Genomic DNA, 23,489 nt, shown 5'->3' with positions numbered 1-23,489 from the left:
AGGTCATAGAATGCTTATTGATGTGGAAATATGAGATTTTTATCAACTTGATTTTTCTGGGTAAAGCTATGCTAGTTGGCCTCTTTAGCCTTGTACTGGACTTTTTTGAGAACATGTGATGTTAGCACTCCAGTTAAGAGTGAACTGAAAGAAATATCCCTTGATGTCAAGACATCAAGACATGATGACTCAAGACATAAGTTTATTTTATTGGTTTTGTGCATTGAGACATCAGAATTTGTAACATTTCTTTCCAGGAGCTAGAAGGAGCAAGCAGTTACTCAAAGGAATTGCCTGCACATAAGCCTTAAAACCAGCTATTTCTGAATACACTCTGTGAGGTCTTATTCTTACTCTGGAGTGAGTACATACATACAGTTTTCCAAGAATGCCTTCTTCTTGTTAGTTTAAGGTGTTAGCATTTGTATGTAAATTATCAGATTGGTGTTTGTAACAACCCTTTCCCTTGGTTGCTTCTGTATGCAGTTTTGCAAAGCTTATGTTTCCTTTTCTTTAGGACACTTGTCAAACACTGCATTTATATGTACCATTTTTCTATCGACTTATGCTGGTTTTCTAGCGTAATTTTAGAGAATAATTTGACGCTTAACAGCTTTTTTTACTCTAACTGGTGCTTTAGAGACTAGTAAATAACTGAAGCAATTTCTAGTAATGTAATTTTTTTCAAAATTTATAAGAACAACCTTTATAAATGTGGAATCCTTTTCACTAAGGCAATTTCCCTGTGAAATCTCTCCTTAAGAATGGGCTTTGACCTTTGTAAAAATAACAACTTAACTATATTTTTGATAGAACTGTGTGAAGAATTATAAAATTGCATTTTGATTGTGAGAAAGACTGTTGTGTTCCTAAGGCAGCCAACCTTAAATGAGCTGTGTGAGAGAGCACTTTGTCATATTTTTGGCATTTGGCATTAAAAAGATATTATTTTCTTCACTCCTGCATATTCTTATTAAACAAGTCTCATCTTAGGCTAGTTGTACTAAGTGCCTTAAAGTATGGTCTGTACTGGATGGTTTTGTTTTTAATCTACAAAACTAGTTACTGTCCATGGGAATTTCTTTTAGAAAACATGAGAGTTTTAAAAATGTGTCTTTTATTCTGAATGCTATTTTTCCCCCCCACTTCCTTTATTTAAAAAAATAATTTTTGTCCTAAACTGCTCACAGCAAATTTTCCTATTGTGGCCTATGAGTGAATTGAAAAACTAACGTCACTTAAATAGCTTTCTCATAACCCTTGTGGGTCCATATGGACACTAGGTTTGTAATTCCTCATACAGTATTGCTCACATTCTTAAAATGTAATTCCCAATTTTTGTTTTCAGTTTAATTAGCTTAAAGTGAAGTACCTTTGCAGATTTCAAAACCAAGATTATTCATGGAACTTGTATGTTGACTTTTTTTTTTCAATATATCCTGCATTGTCATCATCCAACATGAGGGTAACAATTTTTAGGTTTTTCCCTGAAAGGAAACACACTATTGTGTGTTACAGCAGAATTTCAATATTTTCTAAATGTTGAGTTTTTTGTCAGTCTCGTGATATACAGAACTGTGCTCATAGAAGATGGACAGAGGTCAGTAGCTTTTGAAGTTATTCTCGGGAAAAGTTGCTGTGATAAAATGTAAGATAGATGATCTGTTTTAAGAATATTTGTTCCCGTCTATTTAGGGGAGCAGTGTTTATATTTTTTTCTGTGTGAGTTATCACAAAAACAATAGAAAATATTAGTGGATTCATCTTGTCCCCCACAAATCCTAAGGATTTTTTTTCCCGTGCAGTTCAGAAGGCAGAGTATTCTTGGACATAATAAATTCTGCTGTTTCTGTTTGTATTGGTGGCTATCTGCTAATTCATAATTTTGTGTCCATTTATGTTTCTAAAACTGCTGTATTAGTGAAGATCACTGTGGCTTAGTTGAGAGCTGTTATTTCAGGTCTCTTTTGAGTGATCCTGTTGCTTTAAAGCTTTTTGAAACTGTAGAACAAATTCCTGAAGAGCTGACTTGTAGTGCTTATTTGAAACCTTACTTACCCTTGTGGAAAAGGAACTGTTTTGAGAGACTCGGAACATTTTGAAAAACTCACTAAATGTTGTGCTGACATACAAGGCTTTTGTGCCAAGTTTCTCAGCGGAATTGTCTGGTGACTCTGACTTTTGCCTGCCACATATTACACAGAGATTCTATGAAGTAAAACATAACCATGGCTAAGAGAAAAATATAATATCATAGATACAAGTGTGTGCTCCTTAGCAACTAATTTCTACAGTTTTATTGATTCCCACTGATGCAGATTTAGGTATTAGGAATTTAGGAATGATGGATTATCTTCATTTGCATGTTAACCTTCCAAATCTTAGTATTTAATTTTTCAGGTGCTTTTAAATTTTCCTCCCTCTATTTTCCCAGGAGAACGTATCTCCCTTTAAAGGATATTTTGGGATAACATTAGTGCAATTCCAGGAACTCGAGCTGTGATTAAAAATATAAACTCTTGTGAAATTTTTGGCGTATGCTGTTATTGTTACTGTTTGGTTTTTTTCCTGCTCTCTGTGGTAAAAGTAAATGTAGGCCATGATTTTAATGTTGTATTGAGAGAACAAGATACTGAGCTGTGTGGATGTGACCCAGTTAATAAACGTCTGGAATACGTAACAAAGGTTTTGGGTTAAAAAAAATTAAAACTACAGGATGTCAACCATTTTGCTATTTTTATCAGTTTTTTCCAGCAATTTGATTTCATTTCAAGCAGTATTTACAGATTGCAAGATACTCTAGCTCAGGACTTTAAGAGGACCAGAGAGTGGTTGGTTGGTTTCTTTCTTTCTTTCTTTGTTTTTATAACTCTGTGAACAATTCCAAGCATCTGCAAGGCAAACTGAAACATTTTAGACTTCACAGTTTTATGATTAATCCAGTGTAAGTCGGTGCTGCTGCTGAAAGGGTCATACTGCTACTGCTTTTGTGCTGACACAGGCAATCTCTGGAGAGCTGCTCTGGTTGAGCACTAAGCAGGCTCTGCCAGGTTAGCATTCAGCAGAGCAATTTCTTGTTCCAGTTCATTATATGGTTGCACAAACTATAGTTCCGGACAGAAGCAAAGGTGGAAATGAGCAATGGCAGTGTGAGAAGGGACCAAAGCACCAGTTTATAGAGGTGAAGTTGAAGCCACTCCCACTGTGTTTCTTGCTGACTTGCTTAGCTGTAAGGCAATTTATTGCTGATTTAATGCTTTTTATGACAGTAAAGGTAAACTGATTCAAGTTTTGTACCTAAAGGTTATAGGAACTTCACAAGTAACTATGGCTCTGAAGTAATTTCCTTGTTCTTCAGGAGACCTAGGCACTGAATACCTGACAAATTGAATAAACCTTTTATTGTTCCCGTTGATATGCCATCCATGTGTTTTCGGCATTAATCCAGTCATGTAAATAACTGTCCCATGGCTTTCTCCTTTGCAGGGAAACCAAACTCTTCTGTGTCTCTGTATGGATTGCCCTGCAAAAGCTGTTAGCCAAAGTGTTTAGAGAGCATTGTAGCAACAGTGTAAAAATCACAATGGAAAAATATTTTAAAGGGTGCAGGTACATCTCCTTTTGGGTTTGAAAGGATTTGAAAAATTGTTATTTCAGTGTTAAAACAACTGTAGCTGGAATATAGCGGTACAACAAATTTGCATGAGGTTATTTCTTTTTCCCTCCCTGCTTTGATCTCATGCTGCAGTAGCTTGCAATAAATATAGTATTTGGAACACAAATTGCATAATCTTATGCTAAAATTTCTTAGTAAATATGCAGAATGGATAACTGATTTTTGCCTGAGGTGAGTACTTAGTACAATTATTGTCAAAAGTCTTAGGAGTTTTGTATGCTGTGAAGATGAAAAATACCTTTTCAATATAATGTCAGTAAGAAAGAGCAGGATAAGAACAAGAGGATAAACCAGGTTGTAGGAAACAGGATTATACTGCCTTCACTATAGCCCCTTTCTGTTAGCAGAGGCCAGTGTTTCTGTAGTTACCAGAGTTGGGCATTCTGAATGCAAGAAACTTCTCAATTTTGGTGCACTTACTATTTGGGTAATAACCATGAGCCGCGACTCCTTGGTAAGTGGGACCTTGAGGCAACTGTGGCAGTCTTGTTTTCAGAGATGGGAACCAGACTTCCATTAGTCATTAGCTTTTTAGACGGGATTCCCAGAAATCTGGTGATGGAATTGAGGGGATCTAGAAGAATGTGGTCCCTAGCTTCCTGCAGAAGTATAACAGTACTCAGGTTCATTGCTTGACTGCTACTGTTTAAATATGTCTTATTCATCTTGTAAAAATAAAAGACTTAATGAGATTTGGGTACTTGAAGTTGTACTTGAAGTGCTTGAGCATAGCCTGTCAGCTAGGTTTGTTCTTAATAGAAACTTGTGTTTCACTGCTTTAACATCATATGCGTAGTGAACATCAGTGGTGTTGAGAGAACAACTCTTTCCAGATCTGGAATGTGCAGCTGAGCAGTGATGTGTACTGTCTCATCAGCTGATGAAATGTGGGTTTGGATGTGTAGTTTTTTTGTGAATGACTTCCACATGTTACAATTGCCAGCTGAATGTCTCAAGACTGCATCATTAGGTCTAGGTTATAAAACAAAATGGATGAAATGTGCAGAAGATGAAGTAGTGAGCATGTACTTGCAATTGTTCTCTCTCTGTCAAAAAAAAAAAAAGCAAGAGACAACATGATTCTGTGGTCAAATTGCTCAGAAGCAACAGCAGAAAAGTCTGGATACTTTTAGATGGGGATGCCTACATTAATCTATAGCCTGTGAAGAGCTTGTACAGTCTAATAGATAATACAAAGTAACTTCTTTGTAGCTGCTGTGTTAAGAGCTTTGAGTTATCCTTTATCTCACTAAAACTTGCTTCTGCTGAAACATGACTGCTATGGTGCTAGAACTAAAATCTGGTTACGAGCAGTATCTTTCAATCCCTTTTTTAAAAAGCAAAAGTCAAAGTTTGTTTTGCAGTTTCCTTAGAATTTTCATTAATTCTCTGTATAAGAATTCTGTTGGCTAATTTTTTTCTGAAGTTCTAAATCCTGATAGTTGTTGAGAGAAGGGTTTTGAGTTTGAAAGCAAAGTGTTTGATTTCTCTCTCTTTATTTTCCCCAGGAAGTATTGACATAACCATGATAGAAGACAAAGGTCCACGAGTGGCTGACTATTTTGTAGTGGCAGGGCTCACTGACACAGACACAGCAACCCTCCTGGACCAAGAAATAAGCCGACATGAAACAAAGTCAACTGGTCCCAAGGCTCCAATTACCGACATTGCTGTGATAATTAAATCAGCTGGTGAAACTGTCCCAGAGGGATACACCTGTGTTGAAGCCACCCCTACAGCCCTCCAAGCCAACTTAAACTATGGAAGTTTAAAGAGTCCTGAACTTTTTCTTTGCTACAAAAGAGGCCGGGACAAACCACCTCTTACTGACATCGGGTGAGATTTCTATTGCAGTTCAGCCTCCTTCAATAGGGATAAAATCTTACTCTTCAAAGATGATGGTGAAAACAGATATGAGAAAACTTTCTAAAAAGTACTGGTTTTAGAGAGTTTGTACTGCTTATTCTGTGTTTCTGTATAGAATAGTTTGAACAAAGTGGCACTCTTCTAGTGAACTTGTCTTTTTAAAATTAATGATAATGTTTTAGTTTAAAAGATGGGAGAGGTGAAGCTGATAAAATATAAGAAATAAGTTCTCTGTTTCAGTTTTATGAAAGGTGATATAATAACACAGAATTAATTTATAGAAATTATATAGTCCAAATCCAGAAGCATTAGCATGCTTAATCTGAAAGTTATGACTTCATAAGTCAAAAATTATCACTTTGTTGAATTTCAATTTAATGTTTAGGGTAAAAGATACAACTTAAAAATGTATAAGGACATTGTACAACCACTGGGGATACGATGAAAAAGAAAACAGAGCATGGTTGTGGGGTACTCTTACAATTATGGCAAAATGAAGAATGTGTATGTTTCTTCCTACTTAGTTATTTAATAAATACTAAGGAGTAAGAATCATGCATCTATATGTATGCTATAATAATTTTAGTTAGTTTCTTTTGTAAGCTTAAATGCTTGGGCATAAAGCTTATATACTCTGGTTTTGACGTACAATTTGAGTGCTTACTGACAAACAGGGCCCAGTCAGGGGGAGACTGATAGTAAAATCTTAGTAATGATAGTAGCTTCAGGGCAAGACAGTTCACTCTTAATGGTTTTTGTTCAAGTTGTATAATTAACCTGTTACATTCTAATTTCTATTCATCTCGGTCATCTAAACTGCACTCTAATAGTGAAATAGTCTTCAGTGAAACTGTGATTTTTAACATAATCTTTTCACATATGTGTAACTGGCGCTGCAAGAAGGGGTGTGAAGTTTTATGTTGAATGATTTGTTAAACTTCAGTACATTCTAGCAGAAGGAAGAATTTCTACAGGGAGTGTCTCCTCAAAAGAACTCCTGAACAATCTTCAGTACATGCCTTTAAGGAAGCAACTTGGCTAGCACACGTTTATTTTCAGAGCTCGAATGCTTGGGTAGATTTTTTAAACAAAGTAGACAATTAGTTGGCTAAGATGGTGGTATTTGGCAAATAGTATTTATTCTGTATTTTGTTGTACACAGATCTACTTAGGGTGTTACACCTAACACATCATGGCAGGCTTTTCTCTCTGAGCAATGATGCATATTTTCCCTCTGCTGTTCCTCCTGCTTTGCAACTATGTGCAAAAGGTGGTTAGAGCAATCTATTTTTTGTGTGTGTGTGTGTTTATGTGAATTCCAGTGTGTTCAAATGAAGTGGAGTTTGGGCAGGAAATGCATGTACAGTCTGAAGGCTAATTTATGCTGTTTTCTATTATTTTATTAAAGAACCAGGGTGAAAGGATATTGTACCTTTGAGCCTGTCTGACATGCTGAATGAACTTAATATGTATAGGAAGAGTACATCCTTTCAAAGGGTGAAATGCGTACTCTTATATTAAGATTGTTAGTGTATGTGTAAAGTTGAGTTATATCATAGTTGGAACATTCAAGTGATTATTGATAAATATTTGTGTCTGTCTCTGTATTCCTTTCTGTGTTATTTTTAGGAAGGTAGTTAAATGCTGTTTGGAGAAGAGGGACATAGGGATATGCTCTACTATTTGTCTGCCACTGTCCTTGTGTTCGGTATTTCTGTGCCCTCCATCCTTGTTCTTGCTGCTGTTCCTGCTGTTCCAGGGAATTCCTGCTGCAGTTACTTACGTGCATATAGTTAAGCCATGTGCCGTGCCTCTGGTTGTTGCATTTCCCAGAAAGAATCAGATTAATTAATTAACCAGAAAAAATACTAGGTGGAAACTAGTTGGGAAAATTAAGGTTTAATTAAAATTAAGGAAAAATTAGGTTCCTAGGAGAAAATATCTCTAAGGTCCTTTTCCTACATGTAGCTGTAATATTTAGTATCTTAAGCATGTATGTCTATGAAATAATTTAGCTGCTGTCATTCTGTTGCTCTCCTCACCAGTTTTTGTGCTAATGTTTTGCTAATGAAACAGACAAGAACTGCGATTTGAGGTCTGTTTTGGTTTAGTTGCAGTGAAACTTTCAAACCAAATCTCATCTCTGTTTGTTTTACAGCTGAGTTAGGAATTTGTTAGAGCTCCAGCACATCTTTCTTACATGGGAGAAAACATGACAGAAAAATGTGTTGGGTTTTTTTTAATACAAGTGGTTTTGCAATTTGTAACACTTAGTCTAGAAAAGAAAGAATATCACATTTCTTGTCTGAGTTGGAGGTTCTTGTAATACAAAGTAATGCAAAAGTTAGGTACCTTGCATTGTGTAAGTAAAGAAATTCAGTTGGTTTTTTTTTTAATGTTTTTGGTTTTTTTTTAAACTGGTATGAGAGGCTTTAGTTTGCTTAGGGGTACTGTGCCAAGAAACTTTGTGATTCTATGTGCCTGATTTCTGGAAATATCTGCAGGAGTATTGATTGAACAAATCACGTTCTTTATTAGAGAAGTATTTAAAAAAAGAAAGTGAACTCATATTTCAGGAAGGCTAATAGAAACTGGAAGATGTTCTTAACAGTCAGCCAACAATGTTCCATTGTTCCTTAATCCCACCAGAGTGAAAACTGCAGCTGGGTGTTTGGAACCATAGGGTAATAATGATGAAACTAATAACTTGTTTGTTCAAACAAATAATAATAGAGGTGATGGTAGAAATAAAAGATACAAGACTTTTCCCTTTGCTTAATCCACCACTTTTCTGACCTTCCTAGTGTTTATAATGCTTACATAAATTCCTTTATTATTCAATACTTTTAAAATGAGAGAGGAAGAGGAGTTAAAAAGCTTATTTTGCATAAGAACTGTGAGAGACTGATTTACGTTTGGACCGAGAGAAGGAGTAGTCCAACTGGATAGCAGCCCTAGACGAATGCACTTTGCAAAAGCCTGACTGTTTTGAAATGGTTTTCCAGAAGCAAAGTTTTTTATGGGTTGAGGTTTTTAGCTCAACAATCACAAGGCTGTACTTCTTCTTTCTAAACTCTATTACCTGATGCTCTGAAATGTACTTCTAAATCAGTAAAACTGGACATTAGAGAACTTCTACACACAGTGTCAGACAGTCTTAAAATGAGATAAGATTCTTTTGGTCTTTCTTGCAAAGAAAGGACCTTACATGTAGAGGAAACGGGTTTACATTTTGCTTGAAATGAAACTGTATTGACGTTGATAAAATAATGTAGCAAATACGTGTACTTAGGATCAAGGCCAAACTATAAACGTAAAGAAACAGGAAACAAGTCTAACCCTGATCAGCGCTAATTAATCAAAGACAGACACTTGGAATTGAAACAAGTAGAAGCAAACTTACTCTGTAGGGAGGACATTGTATATACAGGGTGTCATGTTCAGTATTTCATGCATTACTTCTGAATGTTTTTCTCTGAATCATTAAAACCATTGTTTAATTTGAGTGATTAATGGGTGGTAGCTTTCTTCAGTTTGTTTGCAGATACAGCTTCATACTGTAAGTTCAGAACTAGGCATGAGGTTAGGAAATGGTGTGGGTTTAATAGTACTTCTCTAGTGTAGATGTGTGTTGCTTTCATTTTCTTTTTTCTTTTGATGAGAGGTGAGGGTGACCCCACTGATAAAGTCTTGAGTGCTTAAAGTATTTTTCTTAGAATACTTGTAAACTTACTAAATTGAACTGGAACAGTCTGATTAATGCTGTGTTCCTTCTCATAAGCCACCAGCTGACAAATCTTTTGGAATAAATTTGTATTTTTTTTATTTTATTTAAAATACATGAAATAAAACTGAACTGAAACTTTAATTGGAGACTGCTCTGTTAGTATTTTCTTCTGATTAACGTAAGACAGTGATGTGAAGAGTTCATGTAAACTCCTTATGCACGGTGGTTGGGGCCTGAGAGCTGCAGCCATTGTAATTGTTGGGGCTGTTTGAGGTATTTTAACTTTGTGGAGGAGGTAACCCCATAAAAAGAACAAAATACATCCTCTCCCAGAACATTACTTTGTTGAGAAGTAATCTATTTACACGTGCTTTCTCTATACATGTCTCGAACCAATAGGTAGTATGTTAACACTTATGTTGCAACTTGGAAGCTGGTATTAGGCTGGTTTTGAACCAGAGACTATCCATTGTTTTAAATGTAGCAAGTCTGATGATCGGAGTCTTCACAACTGAAACCATTGTTGAATATTATTGTCCTGCATGACCTAGTTGAATAAATTGGTAGTCTGGTAGCTACATTAATATAGTCCCAACTCATGTGATTTCTTTGCTTTTTTAAAGTATTCTAGGACTGTAATTCATATGTATCAGCAATACTGTGAAAAGATGTATTTGTTCTGTTGAATCAGAATAAACAGTAATATCTGTGTATTCCAATTTAAAGATGGAAGTAGTATTTAAGCAATTTTGGAGGTTTAATCATATTTTTTTTTAAGTTTTGAGAATTGTTGGATATGAAAAAAGATTTTTTTTTCCGCTTAGACATGTGAGCTTTTGAAATTTTTGGTGTCTTGGGACAGTAAATATATATTGCGTGGTTATTTTTTGTTTTAAAGTTATGATGTACTGCAACTGGGAAGCTGGAGATCACAAAGTTTTAATGTGTTCCCTTTATCCTAAATCTTGTTATGACAAAAACTGATTTGAAGGTGACAAGTACTGTGTACAATCTGCAGAGAACCAAGCAAATGGTGCTATTGCTTATTTGGGTGTGGAATGGGAGATAAAGCTTGCCCTGTAATAGCATCTGTGCGTTAAAAATGTTCAGGTGTTATGTTTTGACTTCCACATTTTTTTTTACAGTCACTTTCTAATATCATTATGTTAGGGAACGAAAGGTTTTAGCTTATTTAGCTGCTCTGAAGCTGTAAAGGATCTTTCGTTTTTTGCTAAGAATATGATGATCTAAATGATCTTGCAAAAAGAAAAAATCCACGTACCTCATGAACATTGCTGTACAGCCGTGTAAGACATACTCTGCTTTCTCGTGCAGTCAGCTGAAAGTACTATTTCTTCCTTTTCCCTGGAACAAAGTATTAGTTTGCCTTCCTGCCTCGTTGTCTTAAGTGCTGTTATTCAGACTTTGAATGTCACTTATTAGTGGGTTTGGATTTTTTTTTTCTGTAAAAATTCATCTAGGAAGCAAACCTCTGTTCTGTTGTACTTTTGCAAGAATGTTTCTTAAAAAAACCCAAACAAACAAACAAACAAAAAACCCTCCCAACACCAAAAAACGCTTACAAAAAACCCAGAAAAAGACAAGCTTTAAATGACTTAGCAGGCATTTTAGTGATTAAATTATCCAGTGTCATGTGTGCAAGCAATTTGAAGTGCAATTTGTATTTATTTTTCATTGATAAATGTGTGCAGCGTTCCAACTGGTTCTATAACTAAGTCCTTTTCAATGTGGGTTGATTTTATTTTTCCATAACTCTGATTTGTTCCCACAGAGAATTAAGTATAATTTTAGTATTTCTGAGCAGTTTCTTCAACCTCAAGTGCTGCATGATGAAAGTCAATATAAAAAAGGCACATTAAAACGTTGCAATGATGACATAGGTTGCTAATGGATGGACAGTTTCTCCAAATTTGTTGAAGTGACTTCATATCTAGTTGAATGCGCATAATGCTTTGTTTCCTTGCTGTGTACAGAGTTCTGTATGAAGGGAAGGAACGCATAATTGCGGGCTGCGAGGTGATTCAGGCTACTCCATACGGCCGTTGCGCTAACGTTAACAACAGCTCGGCTTCTTCACAACGCATCTTCATCACCTACCGAAGGGCCCCTGCAGTGCGACCTCAGAATTCCTTGGCGGTGACAGATATCTGTGTTATTGTTACCAGCAAAGGGGAAACCCCTCCTCACACATTCTGTAAAGTGGATAAGAATTTAAACTGTGGTATGGTGAGTATTTGTAAGCTTGAGTTTCTTTTTATATTCTTTTTTAACCCAGTAGGTCCATTTAAAGGAGGAGCTCCTTGAACTCCTCTTACCACTATTATAATTGTGTCCTGTCACTACATCACAATTCCTGCATTCTTTATACCATGTGTGAGATGACAGTTTTGTAGGTTTTGTTGCTTTGATTTCCTTTTGTGTTAGAAATCACTGTTTCATACTGATCGCTCTCTACTTCAGTTTGCATATTCATATCTAGGTGCTATTTAGAAATATTGCAATGAAATTTAAATTTTTTTTTTAAATTATCTCTCCATCACCCTTTGGGAATGCTGACACTTGGATGAATCAGAAACACTTTTTTCTTAGTTTTTATAATGCCTGTGTTACTAAGACATTGTAAGGATAGTTACTGCTTACAGTTTCTCAATGTACTTTGCTTTAATTGATTCTCTTTTATTTAGTATATTTCGCATTTAGTTTACTTGGAGTGGAAAAAGTGCATTTTTTTGAATGGTAGAGTGTGTTTAGACAAACTGCAAAAGCACTATGTCAATAACCACTATATAGAAGTGCGATAAAAGCTTCAAGTTATGATGATTAGAACTTGACTTCCCCTAATGAGGTTCTCATAGGAGTCTACTTTTAAATAACCAAGGAAACATGAAGGTCGAAGTCAATCTGCTTCACTTTTGCCTGTTCTTTTGTTGAAATAAGTCAGAGAGTAGTGTGGTAGTGTGGTTATTTTATGTAAATCCTGTAATCCCTAGAAAATAAGGGTGAATTCTCATCTTCGTTATTTACATGCACTCAGCAGCCAACCACTCATTTAATGTAATGCTTTTTGTTAAAATATCTGATTTTTTTGTGATGGGAGTATATTCAAATGCTTGATTTCTGTTGCTTGCTGTCATCTTTGCTGATTCTAAGATGAAACTTGTGTCTTTCAGTGGGGCTCCAGTGTATACCTTTGTTACAAGAAGTCTGTGCCAGCTTCTAACTCTTTAGCATATAAAGCTGGTAAGTAATTGTAAAAGCTATCTGAACATGCTAACAAAAACATTCAAATGTCATGTTGAAATAAAACAATAATTAAAAAAATTAATTGCTGTCTGTCAGCATACTGTTCCTGGAGGATGTCAGTTGAAATCAGCTTCTAGAATGCCTTCGTTGTTCTCCCCATTTTTTCCCAGGAAGAACAAAAGGCTTAATGGGAATAGCATTGTTTTGTATTATTTTAGTTCTTATCACTGCAGGCTTGGTAGCTTGAAAGGACTTAATATTTCTGGTGTTGGTGATAATAGAGAAGGAGTAATTAAAATCCTGTTCAGCCTTACTTGTATTTCTTTCTACATCTAAACATCTTCTGTTTAATTTGAAAGTTAAATGTGTTTTTTCCCTTGAGTTCCACAACTATGTTCTTGTTCCCTGTTTGAGGAGAGTGAAAAATATTCTGAACAATAAATTACCAGTCTGGCTTTTAAAAGTTTTTTTAATGCATTGCTACAGATTATTTTCTGTTTCTGAAGAAGCACAAAAAACTTTCAGAAGCAATTCTGCTGAGCATTAAGTGCACCAAATTCCTTTGAAAGACGTAAACTACCAAGTAGAATTTGAAAGCATAGATAATAAAGTCAGTGTTCCACAGAACAAGTGAGATGAGCAGCTGTAGTAAACCTGTACTTGTGTCCCTTTTTTCTACCAGCAAGAGTTATGTTTTTGAAAGCTAAATAAACAATTTGTTGAAGTTTAACATCCAAAGTAGCAGAGAATGTGTACAGTCAGCTAGTTCATCTGATTTTCCATGAAGGTATTACTGATTTTTTACAGTTAATTATCACTTTCTTCATAGGAATTTCTAATAAAATCCATTCCAGTGGTACATTTAAATAGCACAGGTAATTCCCAAGTGGTTTGGTGTTAGAATCTTGACTGTACTGTTTTTGAGCAGCTACTAAAAGCATAACAGCTAAAAGGATAATTTCGGTATTCATACACTATTTTCAAATGATTGTTACTTGGATGGCTTAGTCTTACTGTCGAATACAAGACTGTATCTTTGCAGCTATAATCTTCTTTTATAAAGTTCATGTAACTGTTAGATGTAGCTATATTTTGTGGAAAATATATTGCTTGCAATATTTAGGGCCTACAAAACAAATGTGCTTACTTTTCCTTTTCCCATTCTTGAGGCTTAATTTTCAGATATCCTCAAGAGAACTATGAATCATTTCCACTGTCAGACTCCGTACCTCTGTTCTGTCTTCCTATGGGAGCTACTATTGAGTGCTGGGACCCTCAAACCAAATACCCACTACCAGTATTCTCAACATTTGTACTGACCTGCTCTTCTGCAGAAAAGGTATGGCTCCACACTGTGTTTTTGCTTTTATTTCAGATGGCTGCTATGGAGATAGATAGGGATTGTGTCTTCTGTCTTTGAGAAATACATTATCTAATACTTCCCTTATAAAATTGTATTTCTTAAGCCTTCAAGTAAGATGAAAACTAATCAAAACAGGAAGCAGCTGGAAGAGTATGTGCTGTTTATGCCTGTGTAGGCTGAACCATACACTTAACAAAACGAAAGCTCACAGCACACGGATTTCCCTGTTCTTTCATGTAAAGGGAGTAGAAATGCAGTCTACATGGTAAAGAGAACTTAGCACATGTGTTAGCAGTGTAGTCAGTGGTTACAGTTTTCAAATGGTTACCTTAAAAGGCACTTCTATGTGACTTGATGTAATAAGGCTCTGTACATATCTGTGCAGTGAATTGGAAACTAGTTACTAGAAAACAGGAGGGCAGGAAGAAGAAGAGTATGTGCTGAGAGGTAGAATGTAAAAGGCTCTAATGAGCTTCCAAGACTTAGTGATCTTGTTGGATTTGCATGAAGGGATAGATTCAGAACATGATCTGTCTGCTGCATTGGTGTGAGGCCACCAGCACACACAAAGGCATCAAAAATGTGTTGTATGACTTGGCCTACATGTGGGAAGGCACTAGAGGTACTCCTGGATTAATCAAGGGAGCCTTTGCTTAGAGTTGGTCTCTCCGCTGTTGTTTCAGCTTGCCAGGTGTGTGTGGGTGTGTGTGTGTGTGTGAACTGTATGAGGGAAGTTAGTGATTGTAATATGTGATTGGCTCTCTGTATAAATGTATGATTAGCTCTCCAGTAAACAGCACTTTGGCTCTATTGGTGATAACAGCTCAACTTCTACTCTGTCTCACTCCCCTAACAGAGAAATTTATGTACTTCTCCGTGTCCAAATAGAAAAAAAATATTTCTCCAAAATATTGATACTTTTATGAGGAGGGATGCAGTAGCTGCAACTGTTTTTCTTTACTTGTTCTTTTGCTAAGCTTGCCAGAATAACTCAGTTATGAAACTCAGACAAATAGGGAAGGAATATTAGAAAAGGTCAGTATCTGTTTAGTTTGATAAAATGAGGGAAGTCAAAACTAAAATAATTTTATTGTTTAGTTTGGTAATGATAGGGGAATTTACTGAGCAGAAGCATTTTATTAGGGTTTGGGTTTGAGGTTTTGGTGGTATGTTTGACCCAGATGGTTAATGGATAAGGTTTTGTCACAGAATGAAGGTTTGGTCCCTTCCCTTTCAATTTACTGAGTATGTTGAGGAAGGTGCAATGAAAATGAGGAAGAGAGTTAAAAGCATTTTGTTTATAGGGTTGCTTTGTGTATGTTACAAAAAATAAAAAGTCATTTTGTAAGGTACCAGCAAAAGCACTGTAGAGTGTGCAAACACCGAAGAGTGAGAGATGCTTCAAAAGTTCTAGCCCAATTTCCTGTTAAATACTGTGCCTGCTTAGGTGTTTTTCTTCGTCTTTTAGGTTTACGGTGCTGCTATCCAGTTTTATGAGCCCTATCCCCGCGAGCTGCTAACAGAAAAACAGCAGTCGCAGCTAGGTCTCTTGACAACTGTAGAGAGAAAAGTGATTACTTCCAAGTCCATCAATTCGAATAAATGCATATGTCTTCTCTCACACTGGCCTTTCTTTGAAGCATTTCGAAAATTCCTCATGTTCATCTACAAACTCTCTGTCTCTGGACCTCATCCTCTTCCCATTGAAAAGTATGTAAAACATTTTTCTAGTTGATGTGGGAATGTAGTAATAAAGGCAAGAAATCATGTGATTTGTGCATGTCACAGTTGCTTAGTTGGTATAGTTGATCCATCATCTTGTTTGCATTGTTTAGCTTATGTTGTAGTGATAGAACTTTAATAGTACTAGCTTGTGCAGTGCCAGCAAAGCTAACTGAATTTTACTGTGGGTTTCTTTTTAAAATATGTCAAGCCTGTTTACCTTTCTTTCAGCTACATCAAATACAGAAAATGGCTGAGCTGTGATTTGCAATCCCGAGTTTTAGCTTAATAAATATAAGTTCAGGAATGCTGTATATTAGCAGCGAATATCTATGTCTGTTTCTAAGCACTGCAGCTAATTCAGACTGTCTATGAATGTATGTGTAAACTCTTCAGAAGGTGCTTGTCATTGGCCTGAAAGTTTGCTGGAAAACTGTGTTACCTTCAAAACTATTAGACAACTGGCAGTGAAGTATATACTTTCTCATAGCAGAACCTCTTTAGAAACTCTCTAGAACGAGATTAGGCTGCCTGGGATTTTAAGTGGTTGCCTAAATGCCAGTGTGTTCTTATCTTTTGCTTACGTATCTGAAGCTGCCAGTATTAGCTTTCAGGCACAAAATGTGAGTGAATGAAGCTTTGTTCTGGTTTGCATAAATAGGCCCTTAAACTTCTTGAAACATTAAGGAAATCTTAACAGTCTTTCTAAAACATGTTACCATATTAATTCTAAAATGTGGTTAACATTGTTTTCAGGCCTTCATTACTCTCTGGTGCTGTTTTTCTAATATCTTGTCTTCTTTGCAGGCATATATCCCATTTTATGCACAATATACCTTTCCCTTCACCACAAAGGCCAAGGATTCTTGTGCAGGTAAGTAAAACATTTGCATCCATTTTAAGCTACAGCAAAAGCAAACCCTCTTTTGCCTTTGGTTTCCTCCTTTATGCTTTTTACTTGGCTTTGAATATACACCTGCTGGAAGGGAGAGGGGAGGAGATGAATGGGCTTCTCTCTCATTGATATAAGCTTAGCAAAGGAAACAAACTATTTCAGACTTCAGGTGGTGTGGATGGCAGAAGTGTCCTACTTGCACTTTTGAAATATCTGCCATGTATTACCCTTCCATTTTATAGGCACCATTTGCATTACCTCAGTGGTAGGGTTGTTTTCTGTCTTTCCCTCGCTTGTCCTTCCATTGCTGTGGGTCAGAAGTTAGTCCCCTGGGGTGCTGTCTCTTGTACTTCTCTGTTTAATCACCTAGCAGCAGTTACATGCTCAACACTGAGTCACAGACAATTTCCTGTAATTCTCAGAATTGTTCCAGTGACTAATACAAGCTCTGTTAGTGAACTTCGTGAACCCAAGTCCGAAAGACACTGTGAATGTATGCCAGGCAGTTTATGATACTATGGATATGTATTTATATTGTATTGTATTAACTTTGGGGTTGTTCATATCAATCACATACTACTTTGTGTTTCAGCTTTCTGCCCATGATGCATTAATATTGTCACAGCCAGTTTCTACACCATTGCCATTAAGGTATCATTATTAATGCTTTAAATGTATGCTACTTGAAAAAGTCAGAGACAAGGAGGAGTCAGTCATAGAAGGAAGTCAAATATTAGTGCAATATCATTAGGTATTATAAACAGGAAGCTCAATATACATTTATAATGTTACACAGACTTGTCTTGACATAGATGTGTCCCTTGTGGAAGTATAGTATCACTAATTATCCTGAAATAAAGATGAATTGCCAGATTATTGTAGGCAATATTGTAGACGTTTTTCTCACAAACATCTTATTACTCTGAAGGACTAATAAGACGTTTGTGAGAAAAAAATACGCATATTTGAAGAACTTGTATTTTCAGGACAGTAAGAAAAGTTGTTTTTAATAGCATAGAGACTTGCTATCCTGTTTTTTTGGTTTTTTTTTTTCCTTTTTGGATCCAAGAGAGACAATAACATCAAGTAGTTAGGTGAAATCCATGAATGCTCAAGTGTGCAAACATTTCAGAAATGCAACATTATACATAAAAGTTGGTGTTTGTGCTTGAAGGTTAATGCAGTCTCTGTGGACATTAACTGCATCTTCTGGGTTAAACCTCCTTGCGATTGTCACGTGTGGTTTTGTTTCAATGCTTTTGTTGATTTTCAGGTTGAAAACCAAAGTTGAAAACCAAAATCTGCTCCCCTTTTATTCTCTTGACCCCAAAAGATTATAATTTAATATTCTTTATGCAGAAGAGTCCCACATTTAATCACATTTGTTACACAAGCACTTAGGTGAAAAATTGCAACCAGCCACCAAATTGCAAAGCAATATGTAAGGACTTTTTTAAGGACAGATTTTACACCCCTGAACTCATAGATGTCATTACAATTCCTAAATGAGTATAGTCCAAACGAATTAAATGGAGGCTAAACTGTAGAAACTAAAGGCATGTTGCTATCAGAATGGTGGATTAATTTTGACTCATACTGGAATTTGATACTGTGATTCTAAGATCAAATGGATGCTCTAGTTCAATATTTATGCATGAGGTAACTCATATGAAACTGCTGGTGTTATTTTTTTTTAATTAGTTGTTAACAAGTTAGATTTGTTTTACTGTTACGAAGACAAGATGCCTGTGCATCTATGAGAGGGTGCTGTGAACTACACAAATTCACCAGTAGCATGGTTTAGTGTATGTTTCTTTAGAAATAGAATTCAAATTTAGGTTTCTTTGGGGGAGTATAAGCCTTAAAATGGCATGATAGCTATTAGTTAGATAGATAGGTATTTTTTGTGTGGTAATATTAGCACCATTCAACTAGTTGATCCCAAACAGTTGTCAGAAATTTGATAGTAGTGAATTTTTTTTAAACCCTGTAATTCTCCTTTTCTTCCCCCTTCCCATCCACTTCTTAGTGGAGCAAACTTTAGCACTCTGCTGATGAATCTTGGACCAGAAAACTGTGCCACTCTGTTACTCTTTGTATTACTAGAAGGCAAGATCCTCCTCCATTCCCTTAGACCAGCTGTGTTGACAGGAGTTGCTGAAGCTGTGGTAGCTGTAAGTACAAAGTGTTCTGTACAGCAGTGAGAGAGATCTATTTAAACATCACAGTTGTAACAAGGCTTTAAGTTAAAATGATTAATGTACTAAATGGTCATTTTCCCCAGCAATAGCATTTAGTTCAATTGCCCTAGCTAGTAACTCTTAGAAAGACTATGATTTTTGCATAGCTAACTGAGAGTTGCACTATAAACAAGTGCTCAAACTTTGGGTCTTTTTTCTGACAGTGATACAAAGCTTTTAGCAATTTCATTTCAATGTCCTGCATGTAACTTCTTGGTTACTGTCTTGTACAGTATCTATTGTCATGTTTTAATGCATTTATTTCGTTTAATTTTTCCTTCAGATGATATTTCCATTTCAGTGGCAATGTCCATATATCCCCCTCTGTCCTTTGTCTCTGGCCACCGTACTCAGTGCACCTGTTCCATTTATTGTTGGAGTTGATTCACGATACTTTGATCTGTACGATCCACCACAGGATATTGTCTGCATTGACTTAGACACAAACATGGTCTACATGTAAGTTTTATGGAGATTTTACATTTTTGTGTAGATGGAGAGATTGATGAAGTGCTCAGGAGATAAAACTGTTAAACATTGTTTGATCCAACATGGTTTGTTTCTTACTGTCCCCTGTTTTTTTCTCATTTCTAATGCTTCAAAGCAAATTAAAACTTAATAAGTCAAGGCTCAACACTTGGCACTTCGTATAAAAATGTGATGCAGATCTTACTATAAATTTAGTAACAATGGTAAGTAACTGGGGATAGGATTGTCACCCTCTACTGGATGCTGGTGAGGCCATATCTCCAATTCTGTGTTCAGTTCTGGGCCCTTCATAACAGGAAAGACATTGAGGTGCTGAAGCATGTCCAGCCAGAGAAGGTGGTGAAGGGGCGGGAGCACAGGGGCTGTGACGAGCAGCTGAGGGAGCTGGGGTTGTGTCATGAGTAAAAAAGGAGCCTGAGGGAAACCTCATCACTCTCCACATCTGCCTTAAAGGAGATTGTAGCCAGGTGGAAGTCAGTCTCTTCTCCTAAGTAACAAGCAGCAGGACGGAAGGAAATGGCCTGAAGTTGCACTTGGGGAGTTTTAGATTACATAGTAGGAAAACTTTCTTCACTCATCATCAGGCTGATCAGGGAAGTGTCTGAGACACCAACCCTAAGAGTATTTAAGAGACATGTAGATGCAGTGCTTGGTTTAGTGGTGGACATGGTTCCACGGTAGTTGTGGCAGCATTAAGTAAGTGGTTGGACTTGATGATCATAAAGGTGTTTTCCAACCTACATAAACATGAATGCTTCAGGATCTTTCATAACAATTCTTGATGCTGTCTTGCACTCAGGCTACTTTATCTTAGTGTTAATAAAGTAATTTTTCTGAAGTTATAAGGACCAAATTTTTTGTGAGACCAATCAAGCAAAATTTGGTGTCTTTGCTACATTAATTCTAAAATAATTTCACTTAATTATTGTATTTTTAGTAACTTTATTAATTACCTTTCCATTTTAAATTAATTAGATCATAAATAGAAAGTGGTATCTAAACTGTTTCAAGATGAGGGTGAACGTCACTAAATCAAGTGCACATCTTTTCCCTGTGAAAATTTAGTTTTACTTGTCTCCTCATGTCACTTTTTAACTCTTGACTTTTTTTTACTAACTTCAGTTAGAGTTAATAATTTGATCTGTGGATCAGTAAAATGTTTTCTTGATTTTTATTGTCTCAGAAAGCCCCTTCCTCTCTTAATGCAAATGTTTCCTTTACATTAATAAAATGCTCTGTTTTGTTAGTAGCATCACAGGAAATTGTAAAAAATGGAGCAAATTGTGTTTATTTTTTTAGCTGGGTTTTTTTGCTTTTTCCCCTAGGTCCCCATAAAAATACTTCAAAAAGCATTTTCATCACTTTATAACAATGTATTATGCCACCAAGAGAATATAGGTGTTCTGAAAGAAGAATATATTGAAGAAAGTCAGGAAAGACAACTTATTTATTTGAAGTTATTTGCAGTGAAAAATACCTCAGTATAAATAATACCTAATAAATAGAATGGAAGTTGAGTATTGCATTGCAGAAAAACGGAGCTAGAAACAGCAGATTTTGCGAGGAGATAAGGATGTCAAGATGCTTCTAGGACTGTTAGAAGACCAAGTACCAGCATTACTTGCATTGGTTGTTGAACTAAAAATCTGCTAGTGGCTGTCCTCTTATGAGGCAATCAACTGGAAAGGTTTTCCCACCTTTTCTTTTACTGTGTTATAAGGCCATCTCCCTTTCAATAGTCAAGTGATTTTTTTGGTTTTGTTGAACATTTTGCGTTTATCTCATCTGTACAACATGTTTGACTTCCAGAGGAGTTTGGCATCTGCAACATTTGACTTAGGTAAATGTGAGGTATTGGTACCTGCATTATAAAATGTTTTTAACCTGGAAATGGGTATATTTTTCAGTTTTGGATGTGTGTAGGTAAACCCAAATCTCTATAAAGCACTTTATGTTGAAGATAATACAGAATGAGACAATACTGTATTATTAGTGAATGAAGATAGTTTTATTTAATTTTATCTACATCAGTTTCTACTCCTTTTTATTTCTATGCTAGTGTGACAATGCTGGTTTTTATTTGTTGGTTTAGGTGTAAAAGCATTTAACAGCACTGTTGATGACTGGGAAAGACTGTTTAATATAAAAATTACCTTCTGAAAAGTTTGGTATTTTCTGGTACATCAGTCTCTCTTGTGTCTTTCTAGAGCAAGTTTGCTGCTATCTTTTTTACACTATACCAAAAAATACTAAAGACCTTTTATCCATCAGCACCTTCCTTTCTGCTTTTAAATTTTTTTTAACTATCTCTGTGATACTTAATGAGCTTCCAATATTAACTAGCCTTTATAGGGTAAAGATTTGAGAGTTTGTTTTATTTTTATAGCAGGATCTTTTTTCCTGGCACTTTGGGAATGTTACCACTTATATTGTTTATAGGCGTGCCACTATTGTGGGAGAAGAATGGGCAAAGGCGTCCATAAGCATGGAATTTTTCTTTAACTCCAGAAACATTGGCTTCCTTCCTAAGATATTTCTTTGCTTGTGCCAGTAGAGCAAATAATAATGGAACAAATATTTCACAGATGCAAAGTGCAAAAACAACTGGTGCCAATATCAGCTAGGATAGTAATAAATGTTTAGGTTTCATGGCCACAAGGTTTGTTGTACTCTCTGTACAAGCAATTCTCTTCCAATCTCCTGCCTTCCAGAAGGAGGCATAGGTGTTCTCTGGATTTACTCTCTACCCTTTGCTTATATCCAACTGCTTAAAGAAGGTCTAGTGTTGTATCCCTTGTTCTGCTTAAAGATGATGGGCATTCCTTTAGGCAGTTTGCCCTACTGCTTAATCAACCACGTTTTTTCCCAGCTGTGAACTGAATTCCCAGTCGTTCTAATATCTATTAGATTGTGAGCGAAGATGGGACTGGGTTGCCACAGACATACAGCAAAGCAGCATATGACCATCAAGTTCCCAGACTGATCTGGCCTTTTTTTCAGGAACAATTTCATGTTGTAGTCAGAACTGTCTTTATTTGTATCAGTAGCAGTGTGGCAGGTTTATGGTACAATAGACTTTTTATAATAATCACATACAGAATAGTGTGCTTAAATCATAATAGTAAGGCTGATAAAAAATCTGAAAGAGACATAATCTAAAAGCTCTAAATCAAATCTTACAGCAGATCCTCCTTGCAGACTGGAGAAAACTCTACTCATTACTCAATTTATACTGTTCTGTATCTGAAGAAAGGAAATTCTGAGTTATGTCACTCCCATTTTTTATTTTTAATGAATAGATAGAGTGGAAAGATTTCTTTTCAAAATAATTTGAAGGTACTGTCTTCTGTAAATGAAGCAACTTAAGGCTGTTGGTACTGTTCTTTTTTATACTGTATATGTCCTTTTTTGTCTCTCCTGTGTTTTAGATCAGATGATAAGAAGAGCACCAACTGGAAGCAGTTTCCTAAAAAGCCATGTAAAAATCTGCTCAGCACCTTAAAGAAGCTGCACCCACAGCTGGCAGCAGGTGAAATAGATAAAATAAAATTATTTCTAATTAGTATATAAATGTAATTACTTCCTTCTATCACATGAAATGTAAATTATTTTCTTTAGATATTTTTTGTGTGACTTCTTAGAATTTAATCTCTTTTTTAGCCTTTACTCATGGCCATGTCCAGCCTCTCATCCACCAGCACTCCCAAGTCCATCTTGGCAGAGATCTGTTCATCCCCAGCCTATGTTGGTATCTGGGTGTTTCCCCAACTCAGGGTGTTGTACCTTGCACTTGGTCTTGTTAAACCTCATGAGATTCCCACAGGCCCTTGATTCTTGAGTTTGTCCAAGTCCCTCTGGATGGCATCCCATTCTTCAGGCATGTCAACAGTACCACTCAGCTTGGTGCCATCTGCAAACTTTCTGAGAGTACACTTGATCCCTTTGTCTGTGTTACTGATGAAGTTATTAAAGAAGACTGGCCCCAGTATGGACCCTGAGGGACACCACTTGTCACTGATGTCCATCATGACTAAACCATTCCCCACTACCCTCTGGATGAGACTGTCCAGCCACTTTCTTACGCATCTAATAGTCCACCTGTCAAATCCTTCTCTCTCCAATTTAGAGAGAAGGATGTTGTGGGAGACTGGGTCAAAGGCTTTACAGAAGTCCAGATAAATTACATCTGTAGTTCTTCCCTTTTCCAGTGATGTAAGCACACCATCATAGAAAGCCACTGGGTTGGT

The 23,489-nt window shown here is 36.2% G+C and overlaps 1 protein-coding gene across 5 annotated transcripts in view; it reads left to right on the top strand.

Annotated features, from left to right (window-relative positions):
* DENND4C (DENN domain containing 4C) overlaps positions 1-23,489 on the top strand; it is a 70,936-nt gene that overhangs the window by 14,370 nt on the left and 33,077 nt on the right. For all 5 annotated transcript variants that reach the window (XM_085043259.1, XM_085043260.1, XM_085043257.1 and 2 more), the window contains exons 2-11: positions 5,185-5,512; positions 11,264-11,516; positions 12,461-12,530; positions 13,703-13,872; positions 15,365-15,606; positions 16,426-16,492; positions 17,106-17,164; positions 18,543-18,687; positions 19,037-19,212; positions 22,671-22,771. In XM_085043259.1, coding sequence (XP_084899385.1) covers positions 5,202-5,512; positions 11,264-11,516; positions 12,461-12,530; positions 13,703-13,872; positions 15,365-15,606; positions 16,426-16,492; positions 17,106-17,164; positions 18,543-18,687; positions 19,037-19,212; positions 22,671-22,771 — 1,594 coding nt within the window. In that variant the 5' untranslated portion in view covers positions 5,185-5,201. The remainder of the gene's footprint in view (positions 1-5,184; positions 5,513-11,263; positions 11,517-12,460; positions 12,531-13,702; positions 13,873-15,364; positions 15,607-16,425; positions 16,493-17,105; positions 17,165-18,542; positions 18,688-19,036; positions 19,213-22,670; positions 22,772-23,489) is intronic.

This window comes from Lichenostomus cassidix, chromosome Z (genome assembly GCF_008360975.1).
Source record: "Lichenostomus cassidix isolate B80296 chromosome Z, HeHo_3.0, whole genome shotgun sequence".
Lineage (NCBI taxonomy): Eukaryota > Metazoa > Chordata > Aves > Passeriformes > Meliphagidae > Lichenostomus > Lichenostomus cassidix.
The sequence above is the reverse complement of the archived record's forward strand: the minus strand, read 5'-3'. Positions and strand labels throughout refer to the sequence as shown.